Source organism: Arachis ipaensis, chromosome B1 (assembly GCF_059453495.1).
Source record: "Arachis ipaensis isolate K30076 ecotype BB chromosome B1, ASM5945349v1, whole genome shotgun sequence".
Classification (NCBI taxonomy): Eukaryota; Viridiplantae; Streptophyta; class Magnoliopsida; order Fabales; family Fabaceae; genus Arachis; species Arachis ipaensis.
In genome coordinates, this window is record NC_142436.1 from 6,056,292 (window position 1) to 6,069,362 (window position 13,071).

General features: G+C 32.7%; 1 protein-coding gene across 1 annotated transcript; it reads right to left on the bottom strand.

Annotated features, from left to right (window-relative positions):
- Nucleotides 1–389: 389 nt before the first annotated feature.
- LOC107610137 (serpin-ZX-like) lies at nucleotides 390–2,602 on the bottom strand. The gene is made up of 2 exons (XM_016312250.3): nucleotides 2,069–2,602; nucleotides 390–1,496 (listed from the first exon to the last, which is right to left on the bottom strand). Exons 1-2 carry the CDS (start codon nucleotides 2,456–2,458, stop codon nucleotides 714–716), a joined length of 1,173 nt encoding a protein of 390 aa, XP_016167736.1. The 5' UTR covers nucleotides 2,459–2,602; the 3' UTR covers nucleotides 390–713.
- Nucleotides 2,603–13,071: the final 10,469 nt, after the last annotated feature.

Below are 13,071 nucleotides of genomic sequence, written 5' to 3' on the forward strand. Positions count from 1 at the left end.
ATGTTAATTTCGATTATTAAAACATTATCTTTAAAATTGTATTTCATCTAATAGTTTTATATTTGTACTATAATATTTAAATATATTCTAAAAAAATAAATAAATAAAAATGACTACTTAAAAGAATAAAAATAAAAATAAAAATACAAAATCAAACAAATAAATTTGAATTGAGTATTTTCATAATTTTACTTAAAATTAAATTTATATATAAAATTTTAATTATAAAATTATTAAATTTTAAATTAATTTATATATTTTATACAATATATATCTATTTTATTTTCGCACAATGTACAACTCTAAATCTAGCGTATATTATTCTTTTAAACACACTTTAACGGCACTCAAGTATTAGAGGTCAAACATAAAATCTGAAACAATTATACCACGGAAAAGTCTAGGGGCCAGCAGTTTTATTGAATTTTAGCCAGCATGTAACCAGCAGAGAAAGGTGAGTCATTGGATGAAATCTCACACTAATCTCACACCATTAGATCATCATTGATAGCTATTTGATGGCTACCAATCACAAAAGTTGCTGGCCCCCTAGCATTGCTCTTATACCACCCGTTTGTATATCTAATTACTAATACATTTCAAAGAGTCACAAATCTTGGATCATAATAGAAACAGGAGAGCAGAACAAGGGCGAAACACCCTCTAATCACTAGTAGGTAGTAATATCTTTGTCTCACGTGAGACTACTAACATCAGTTCGCAAGAGGATTGAGCACCTGCCCAATAAAGAGGACAGTTCCACTCAGATCTTCTCTGATGAGGAACAAGAATGGGTGATCAGCTACAAAGTCTATCTTGGTTGTAAATCGGACACTACCAGTCAATTTCATGGTCACGGCACTGGCTGCTGCAGCTTCAGTTCCTTCCTCATTTACTTCAACAAATGACTTGTGATATATGCTGGAAACATACAGATCCTGACTCACAAAAGAATCCACCATTTCTGTCAAATCTCCACCTTTGAAAGGCAACACCACTCCTAGCTCCTTCAATACATTCGAAGCTTCTAACCCAAAAGAAATCTTGAATTTTGGGATCCTGAAGTCACCTACTGAAACTTGTTGATAAGGAAGCTTGTGTTCCAAGAAACCGCGTTCAGAACTCACCTTCTCAAGCAAAGCCGACACCCCATCTATTGCATCAGGAAGGACCACGTACATGGAGAAAAGGCGCTTATCTTCTCCCTTCTTGTAAGGAAGGCGAAGCACTTTGAAACCATCAAAAGCACTAATTACCTGTTTCTTCTTGCTGACCATGAAGGGGGCTTTAACCGAGCTTCCATCAAGAAGGTGAAAGTCGTGGTCCTTTGACATTTGTGCATCAAACTTCTCAGCCCATGCACCTTTGAAGTATATTGCATTTGCAAAGATGAGCCTGGTTGAGCCGTCAACTGAGTCAGCTGGAAGGACCTCCTTAATGAGGCCATTTGTCTCCTTTTCAGCCCAAGAATTAACTTCCTTGCTCACTTCAACAGCCTTTAAACCCACAATCAAACTTGAGATCAATTCATCAAATGCCAACAGAGCAAGTTAAAGCTTTTCGCTAATCTTAATATGTTTAGGAAAAGTCTAGGGGGATAGCAACTCTGTTAAATTCTGGCCGACAAAGAAAAGTGAGTCATTGGATGAAATCTCACACCATTAAAACCATCGTTGATGGCGTTAATGGCTATTTGATGGCTACAAATTACAAAAGTTGATGCCCCTTAGCATTCCTCGTATGTTTATATAGAGAATGATCAAATATGTTTATACTAGACAATAATTGATCCTCTTGCTGCTCAAAAAGCAAGATTTAAACCTTGAGTCAATTCCTAATGTCCTATGTTCAAAAGCTATAAATTTCAGAATAACAGTACAAAATAGTGAGTTAGAGATTACCGATTAACTTAGTCAGTTATGTATATTATATTATTCGGGTGGAAAAACATTTGTGCTAAATTAGGTCATGAACTCGTTCGGGGGAAAAATGCGCAAGTCTGTGAAGCTAAAATGCTAAATTAAAGCAGTAATTATTACAGTGAAGTATGAAAGATGGAGATTTGAACCTTTGTCTGGAAATCAACGGAAGCCAAAACAGCCTTATAATGGTTGTTGACGAGTTGTTTGAAGGAAGGGTTGAGAGAAAGGGAGTGATCAACCCAAGCACCATTGGCGAATGAGAGGCGAGGGCCGCCGGCGGGAGTGGCGTCGGCGAGGACGATGGTGACAAGCTGAGAGCAGGAGGAGTTGAGATTGTCAGTGGACTTCGATCGGAGAAAGGAGAGAATCTGATCGCGTGTGGGACCCTTGGAACCAGCAGCGATGATGCTGAGCACGACGTGGAGCGATAAGGGCGAAAACACTATGTTGTTGTTGCCGGAGTGGTTGGATAGTAAGTGGTTGGCGATGCTAAACGCGACGTCGTTTTGGTTGGTGATGGATTCGCGAAGGTCCATTGTTGTGTTGTCGAGACTGTGAGAGTGAGATGTGGGAAGAAGATGAAAAAGAATGTTCTTGTATGCTAACCGCCCCCAAATAAAGAATCGAGCTTGTCTCTTTATTTCTAGGGGAGGTATATTTCGACAAAGAAAAAGGATTAGAAAGGTGAATCTGCAAAACGTATTCTAACGTTTAAATAGAGAAAGTTTAGGCATCACTTTTATTACAATTTATTTAGCATTTAGAATTTATTTAGATACCATTTTTAAAAAGATTTTTTTTTAATAATTTTTTAAAAGATCTTTTATAAAAATAAAGATGATTTTATATTTGAATATTTTATATAAAAAAATATTTTTATTTATAGACTTGTTTGAGCACTATTTTTTTTAAAAAAAAATTTTTTAAAAAAAAATTTTTTTAAATAATATATTTTTAAAAGATCTTCTACAAAAATAAAAGTGATTTTATGTTTAAATATTTCATATAAAAAAATTTTTTATTTATCAATTATGTTTGGGTAAAATAAAATAAAAGTATTTTTTATTTATTTATTATGTGAAAAATATCTTTTAAAAAATGTAAATTGTAACTTTTTAAAAAAAAAATTTTTTTTAGTGTTTTTATTTTTACTATTAGAATTTTGCTAAACATACTAAAAAATAAAAAAAAATATTTTTTCGTTGAAAAATATTTTTTTATCGATTTAATGGCACCTAAACAAGCACTATATTTGAGTAAAATAAGATAAATTTTTTTTCATTTATTATATAAAAAAATATCTTTTTTTAAGAAAAAAAAGAATCTTTTAAAAAATTATAAATTGTAGCTTCTAAAAAAAAATATGTTTTTGATATTTCTAGTGATTTTATTTTTATTATTAGAAATTTATTAAATATACTAAAAAAATATCTTTTTTTATTAATTTAGTGGCGCCCAAACAAGCACTTAATCAACAAAAAAAATGAATAATCTCATACTATTAAATATAATCTCACACAATTAAAAATATTAATAATAATTAATTAATTATTATAAATCACAAAACATACTAACTCCATAGCACTTCTTGTTTAAATAAGTACAAAAAGTATATCAGTACAATAAATTAAAACTTTTTTGTTTAAAAATAAAGGATAATTTATATAAAATTAAATTATAAATTATATTGATGTTACGACGATTTGATAATTAAGTTGATTATGATAATTATTAAATTTGTCAGTTATAAATTTAGAATTAGAGTAAATAAAATTAAATTATTATTCATTATGTACATAAAGACTAAATTATTTTTAAGATGCAAGATCAAGCTGAGTTATAGTTTAAGACTTTAAGTAATGGATCATGAAAAATGATATTCCTTTAGAGAATTAGAAATGACTTTGACATTTTATAACTATTTACGGTCTTTCTATCTACTTACTTGGCTACAGGAATACATCTTTTCAATTTTTTTTTAATTCTATCTACTTACTTGGCTACAGGAATATATTTTTAGAGAATAAAATGTAATTTTTAATTCTTTAATGTTTATATTTTTACCTATAAAATATATGATAAAAAATCATACTTTATTTCCTTAAGTAAAATTAAAAATGAAGAAGATTCATTTTCACGTAGCTGCCTGTTATGGAAATGTAGTTGTACAATGCTTAAGAATTAAGCAAAATTACAAAAGCTAAACCTGTCAATGAATCCGTTAAATGACTAATTCAACAGTTTAATTATTCAACTAAAGTTAAATTATAGTTGAATCGGTTTGATTAAAAATAAAATAAAATTATGAGCTAATAGTCAAATTAATTTTTAAAAGATGAATCAATTGTCATTTTTATCTCTGAATAATTTTTTTAATCAAATTAGTCCAAAAAAATTTAAAATCAATCACATTTATCCCTTGCTCAATGAGTTAACAATCTCCGTCAATAATTATATACGTGAAGTGAAACGTTACATGACAAATCATTGGATCAAAACGATGTCGTTTGACTCATCTCCTTGACTCCTTCCATTTACGTTTGTTCTTCTTTTACACTCTCTTTCACACTCAAGACGACGCCTTACACAAAACCAGAAGCCAGAACTCATTCAACATTATACCATAAACATATGCTAAATAAACAATACAAGATCAACAAAAAGACGAAGAGAAAATATGTTCTATACTTCTATAGGAGAAACATTTTAAAGAATCAATCAATCAGAATTAACAAGTCATCTATCTATTCTTTGTATGAACAAAAATATGTCATGAGCATAGTTATCACAATAATAGCAAGCAAGTTAAACAAAATGAATCAAAAGAAATTACTCAACAGTGCAGAAAAATATTTCTCAATAAAAAAGCAAAATAGTCAAAAGCAATATTATTGATTACAAAAAAGGAATATGACTACATGCAAAATTGAAATCCACCCCCGTCATTCTCAAAAATAGGTATAATGGTCAAACAACAAAGAGTTCAAAAAACATATCATACTCATTTTTATCAACTTGTAACAAATTAACCCAACAACAAAGAGAATCAATTAAAACTCTAACATTAGCACCGATACAAAAACCCTTTCCCGAATCCACCATGATTCAATATTGAAACTGAGGATACCAACTAATGTCATAAATTTTTTTTTTTGGAAGAAAATGGTGATTATCTCTTGTGTGTGTGTCGGTGACAATACGTTCCCATGGGGGTGCAATGGTGACCTCTCAGGCTCTCACTCTCACTCACAAAAAATGCAATCGCACTACTCACAATGTCGTTGATGATAGCACCATTTTCTTTCTTTTTTTTTTTTACCAGAGCTCTGTCGCTTTCTTCGTGCTTTAAGAGGCATCATTTTGACTGAAAGAAGAATAAATGAAAGTTGCAAATCAATGAAGATGATCCAAAAGATGTCATTTTGAGCCAATACCTCCTAACAATTAAAGTGGGAGTAAATAGCCAAAATCGTTCTTGAAAGATACTCCGATCTCTATTTTGGTCCTCAAAAGATAAAGTTAATCGAAATCGTTCCTGAAAGATACACAATTAGTCACTTTAGTCCTTCCGTCAGTTGGATGATGACGTGGAGACTAGTGCCACGTGTCACAAGATGATTGGTTGACGTATCAGCTCAATGACACCTGGCATCCCACGTGTCAGGTCAATGACACGTGTAAGACCCATAATTTTCAAAAAAATATTATCATAAGTTAATTTCAATTTATTTATTCATTAAAGACTTTATTTTCAGAAAATATTTTATTAAAAGTAATTAAATCAAATTTTGACAATTAAATTAAAAATTTTACTTAATATTATAATTATTGAATAATTTTCTATATTTAAATTAGGCAGCTTAATAGTTGTAAAAGAATAAGGATTTTATACCATTTAGTTAAATAATAGAGATTCTATAATTTAATACTTTAATTTTATAAACAAAGAAAATTAATTATATTAAATTTAATTTTAAATTAAAATATTTAATTAAAAATTAATTAATAAATTAATAATTAAATAACATTTTCAAATAATTTTAAAGGATTAAATTAGATTTTTAATTAATATTCTATACCCCTAATTTTATTAAAATTACCTAAACTACCCTAATCCTAACTTTAATTAAATCAAATCCAAATCCTCCTAACTTAACCCTACCGTCATTCACTTTCTTATTTTTTAACCTAACCTACGGAAGAAAGGGAAATAAGGAAAGAAAGGGAAAATAAGGAAAACGGAAGGAGGGGGAAAGAAAGGGGAAATAAGGAAAGAAAGGGAAAATAAGGAAGGTAGGGGGGAGCTTGAGAAGTGGGGAACTGAGAAAGGAAGAAAGGGAAAGCGAGTGACGAGAGAAAGAGAAGCGGAGAGGGAGAAGAAGAAGAAGAAAAGTGAGTTGAGAGGAAGAAGCCGCCGCCACTGTGGTCCGCGTTCACGTCGTCGTCGTAGCGCCGCCATCCTTGCGCCAGTCGTTGCCGCTGTCGATGATGAAGCCCGTCGCCGCCATTCGCGCCTCTATCGCCGCCAGAACTACACGCCATCGCTGGAGCCTGAACGCCGCTGCAACCACCGCGTGTTATCATCTTCAGATCCGCCGCCGTTTGAGTCCCGAACAGGGGAACACGCGCGAAGGAAACTGTCGCGGAGCTGTTGTTGCCGCCGCGTTGATGGGCTCGCCATCGTTCTGCTCGCGTGGTTGCTGCGTTGCCGGAGCTCCTCGTCGCTGCTGCTAGCGCCAGAAACCGCCTTTCAAGCCTGTATCTGTTGGTAAGCCCTAACCCTGCTTTAGCTTCTTCATCCGTTAAGTTTACCTTTATCGTGAGAGTTGTTGCTGCTGTTGGGTTCGCCGCAGGGAGGAGTCCGAGCAAGAAAAGGAAGAAGGTGGCGATGGATACCTCCGATGCTGCTGCTGTTACTATCGGTGTTCCGGAGCTTGCAGTTACTGTCATTTTTGGGTGATGAACCTGGTTGTGTCCTGGCTGCTGATTGATTGTAGTGAGAGACGTTGTAGCCACTACTTTTCATCTTGGTAAGTTCATGGGTAAGATCGCTTTGATTCTTCTTTGTGCCATTTTATTTACACAGCTAGTTCTGATCTGTTTAATTTACCAGAGTCACTATTGTCATATCTCAGCGCTGTCGTCCTTGTTTGGAACTACTGAATGTTGTTGTCTCCGGTAGCACTATTCTTCCCATTTTAATTTCAACTCCTTTAATTCTAAAATTTATAATGTTTCTGCCTTTATCCTACTGCTATTTGGTTTCCTTGTCCCACCCTTACTCTAATTACAGAAATATGTTTCCATTCTAGCCACTGTCGATTTATCTATTATAAAGTCATAATTGATAATGGAGCTGCTAAGATCGCTGCTGCTGCCATGAACTGGGGATAAATGGGTTTATTGAGTTAAATTGTGCGATTGAGACATCGAGGTAGGGATTTTCTTAAAATTTATTTTATCTTACAGAGTTGTTATAAATAGATATTAATGTGAGAAACATATGTCTGTGATTATGATTGTCTTATAAATGTGGTTGTTTACTGAACTGAATGGCTGATTGCTTGATTGCTTGGGTAGTTTGTGATTGCTGAAAGAAAATTAGTTTAAAAGGTTATTTATTTGATTATTATGAAAAGTGGCTTTCTTGGTTTTGAAGCTGTGTTTGAGAATATAAACGAATCGGCTTTGGAAATGATTTGAAATGAAAATGAATTAATTTTGGAAATGGTTTAATTTTGAGTTAGTCTGAATTTATAAATGATTTAGTATTTGAGCTAGTTTGATTTTAAAAAGAGATTCATTATTGCCATTGATTCGCTTTGAAAATAATTTGATATTGGAATTGGTTGAATTTTGGAAGATGATTGAGATTTGGAAATGGTTGAGAAAAGGTTTGAGAAATATTTGGATGAGACCCGAAAAGGTGGCAGAATCTAAGTTTTAGAGGAGATGCTGCCGAAATTTTATAAAATTAGAAGTTTCATTTGAAGTAGTTATTTTAAAAGGTTTAATTTTAAGCATTATATGATTTAAGATTACTTCAATTATCAAAGGAGGAGTTATGTTTTGGATTGGGAATTGTTAGTGAACTGAATGGAAAGAAGGACGATGAGGATTTTCTTTAAAACATGATTTTGAATGAATTTGGAAATGAGATATGGATTGATGAATGATGATGATGTTGAGAATGACTTAAACATTGATGAATGTTGAATGAATTATTTATATGGCTTATGAAATTGAATTATCTGAGATACGAGGTTCCCTGGATAAAGTACCATGGCTTGCCACCACGTGTACCAGGTTGAAAACTCGATGCTCTGTTGACCCTACGACGTAAGTGTGACCGGGCACTATATCAATTCCCGGGAATGTTACCCCCATTGAGCAATATTGATTATTTGAGAAAAAGCTATGCATAGACTCTTGAGGATGCACGTCGGGGGACAGTTTAAGGACAATTCAGACTTGTCGGGTTGGCTGGATAACCGACAGATGAGCCTCATCAACCATAGGACAGACATGCATCATATGCATTTGTATGCTTTGCTTGGGTTTGAACTTGTTTTAGTTTGCTTAATTTCTAAACTGTCCTTAACTGCTATTTGAACTATTTGCTGTAACTACTACCTACTTGTGTTTTTCTTGTCTGTCTTGCCTGTGTTTGTCCTGGCGTGCTACATTTGAGAATGAATTTTGGTACTAAATTAATGATTGTGTTGTTTGATTGCGTGGTTGGTTTTTGATTGAGATTTTCTTATAAGAAAGGAAAGGTTTCGAATTTATGAAAGATTAAACATTGTTTCTTAAAGTTTTGAATGATCACCTATTGGCTTTTTAAAATATTCATAAAGCAATGATAATCACTGAGCTTGAAAACAGTTTTCTTATTAAATATCTTCTTGTGACAACTTTGAAACTCTGTGGTGAGACCATGTGGTTAAGTTCTCACCCCCTACAGCTGTACCTTTTCAGGAACCGGATGAAGCATTATGAAGAGTTATACTGCGTTTGGTTTATATGTTGTATTAATTAGATTATTTTCTTTTCTCGTCTTTGTTATTACATGTTTGTAAGAGGGATAGGTGTTGTATGTTTTATATGTATATTATATTATGAATTGTTATGTAAGGAGTCTTGTATATGATTCTATGCCTGCTTGTATTTTTCTTAAGATAAAGTATTTATTTCCGGTTTTCAAAGAAATCAGCGATACAGTGTCGAGTCACAGGCTCCTATTTTAGTATTTAGTATGTAAAGTAGTCGTAATACTTCTTGCTATTAGAGTAGTGTAGCCGGAAGCGTGACTTCTGATAGTGAGGGTGTTACAACACGTGACATGCCACGTGGCACTTGACATGTAAAAAAGTTATTTATAATCAAAATAGTCCTTAAAAGTTCAGACGTAAGTCATTTTCATCCCTGAAATTTTAAAAATTAATCAAATTAGTCCTTATATAATTTTTTTTATTTTTTCTTGATAATATTAAATTTAAAATATTTTTTGATACTACTAATTTTAATAAAAGTATAATTGACAATAAAAAATTAGTAATTGTATCTTTTTACTGAGCTGACACGGCAACCAATCATCTTGTGACGTGTGGCATTAGCCCTTACGTCATCATATGCCACGTGGCACTTAACGTGACACATCATCATCCAACTGACGGAAGGACTAACGTGACCAATCGTGTATCTTTCGGGGACGATTTCGATTAACTTTATCTTTCAAGGACTAAAATGGAGATCGGCGTCGTTTTAAGGTGTGATGATTCGTCACTTAACATTCTATGTTGTTAAACGTTAACGAAAACTGTTAGTATATCTACAGAAAGACAAACATGATTGATTTTAAAATTTTTAAGGACTAATTTGATTAAAAAAATCATTCGGAGATGAATTTGAGGAACGACCCATCTTTCAGGGACTCAACTCCGAAACTTAACAACAAAATAATAATTAACTCAACAAAAACAACATCAACAATTCTCCCTTGTTAACAACAATCAACAGTAAAAAAAGGAGATGCTCCCGTAAAGACGCATAAAATGTCTTTTTATAAAGACGCTTCTGTGTCGCATTATTATTGAACGTATTAATGAACTGATTATTTTTGAATTTCTTAACAAATTAGAATAAAACCGATTTTTTTTATAATAATAACAACAAATCTAATTTTTTTTAGGAATTTAATTGTATTTTTAAATTTTTAGAGATTTAAATGTTCGCAAAATAAAAAGTTATGGATATATTTGTCTTTTTATAAAAAAATTTAAAGATATTCGGTTTAGATTGTGTAATTCGATCAGATCAAATTGGATCTAATAATTATAATGCAGACAATTAGATTTATTATTGTTGCTATAATAAACCGATTTTGTTCTGGTTTATTAAAAAATAAATTATTAACCGATTTAATAAAAAATGTCTAATAATAACATGACACATGTAAATGTCTTTAAAAAAAATATTTTTAGTATCTTTATTAAAGTGGTCTCCTTAAAAAATTAATTCAAAAAATAACAATTAACTTAAAAAACAAAAATAACTAAAAATACGTTCTAGAGTATATAGCGCATAGGTGAGGTTGAGAGAGCACGACGGACACGCGAGACAAAGCACGGTAGAATAAGAGCAGAGGAGACACTACAACAATTCCTTAAGATAGCGACGGTTAGAGGTAGGGGCTGCAATCAGGCCGACATTTAGCGGCGGTTTGAAATTTTTTTCAAACCGCCGCTATATGTCCGCCGGGTGATTTATTGTTTTACATTTTACGGCTGTTTTGTTTAAATCGCCGCAAAATGTGTATTACTACATATTGCATTGTTCTCTTTAGAATAACCATCTGGGTATAATCTAGTAGAGTAAAGACTACTATCTGAAGCCACATATGTTTAAATCATTGTTACTTAAACTCAACACTTTTTCTACATTCATTTTACGTAAAAAAATTCACAAGTTATTTGTAAGCTATATATGTTAACTTATGTGAACAAAGTTACCAATAAGATTTTCTTGATTACGTTATTGGTATTTAAAATTGCATTCAATCATGGATGTAAAAGAAGAAAATATAATCAAACTCTGAATTTATAAAGTTAAAATAAAGTTCTACAGAGCATAAATCAAAGTAGTTACTCCTCTTTGAAGTTAATGACACACTAAACCTAAATCAAGAAACTCTAAAAGTAACTAAACATGTACAACTGCGACCCAAATCATTAAACTAAGGAAATCAGCGTAACTGTTATAATAAAAGATCAAAATTTCTCTCCAACGTCGTATTGACCTGGCAAAAAATACTCTGCTATGAATCTATGGGCTTCACATTTTAGAGGATCTGATATTTCATCTCCATACCATGGCATTTTATTCAGATCAAAGCACCTTTTCTTAACATGTATATCATCTTGTTTATCTTTTCGGTCATCTACAGTTTCATCCTCTTCATCCAGAACCTTATTCAGATCAAACTGCATGGATCTATCGATTGCGACAGAGGATACATCATCTAAATTGTCTTCTAAATAAGACTCTTCTCCATCTAGACTGTCAGGAACTATTTCTCCAGAATATTCAGGTAAGACTGAAAATATCAACATGCACACAACAGAATGAGTATATATAGAAGAAATTGAAAACTTTGGAGTCTTTAAATACTGACTTAGAAAAAAAACCAATCTACAAGATGCTAAGACAATTTTAAAACTAAACACAAATTTTCGACACTTACCATCACCCTTGTTAGTAGTTTGGAGAATTTTCTTATACAGAAGCTCTGTAGCAATTGTTGTGCTTGCAGAGGATGACGAAAAGTCCTCATTTTTCATCGATCATGTTCCACTGTCATGTTATTTTCACTATTGTTTTCAAAACGTAACACTAGTGAAATTATATTGCGTAATACATAGCAAGATTATAAAAAATGCATCCCTAAGAAAAACAACAACTGTAGAAGGAATAAATATTTAACGTAGACTAACTTTTCCGTATTAAAATCATTGAAAGAACAAAAAAGTCTGCTTTTACTCATGAGAATTCCCAATAACATAAATATTTAACTGCAAAAAAAAACTACACAAGTAAAAGGTAACCAAAGAAAACAACGTACAACGCTGAGTTTATTTAACTTAGTTTATGACAAAAAGATCACATTTAAATTACATTAAAATGCTTCATACAATGCATTACGCGACATCATCGAAATTCTCTGAGGCGTTTTCTATGAGGTCTTCTATATCTTCCTCCCTTGTCAACAGTAAATCTCTAATGTCACCTTCCGCTGACATGTTCAACCCTGGCTGTGGAGAAAAACCAACTTCAGCTTCTTCATTCTCTTCTCCCATGTCATACAAATCCCTTGGTTTCACATGAACCACAACACTCCATTCTTTAGCTACTTCATCATCCACATAGTATACAAGCTGAGCTTCTGATTCCAATATGTACGGTTCATCTTCTTCACGATTTCCAGTGTGTATTGGATGAGAGAAATTAACGCTGGTTAGCCCCAAATGGTCTTGTTTGATGCCTCTACTGGTAGTGGTATCAGTCCAAACACATTTGAATAATACCACTGTGAAGGAACAACTGTAATTCAATTCAATTATGTCTACAATTTTTCCGTAATACGGAACACCACCAACAACCACTCTATTATCACGCATGCTTGCATAACTTCTTGTATTAGATGATACATATACTCCACTATTTTGTGTTTTCATCCCGTTTTCCTTTGTGATAGTTCGAAACTTGTACCCGTTAACATTGTGCGCCCCAAAATGTCTGGCCTGAATCATGGGACCGCACGCAAGCAACTTCAGGTCTTTCGATTGAAGCGTACTTTCCATAAGAACCTGGAACCACATAACATTCATGCTTTATATTAAAATCGGTTTTCATATAGTACTAATTCCAGGCTAAAAAAATATTGGTCAGGTTAGTATTCTGTCAACCTCATGCTTAAACTACCGAGAAAATTCTGCATGGACGACACTATCTATCTTAGCTTGCGACCTTGTCTGATGATGCAACCTTCGCTTTGTCTTTTCCCTAAATGTACTTTATTGGAGAGAAGAAAATTAGTCCAACTAGTCACTAGGAGAAAATAGTTATATTGGTGTTTTAGAAATAAATGCGT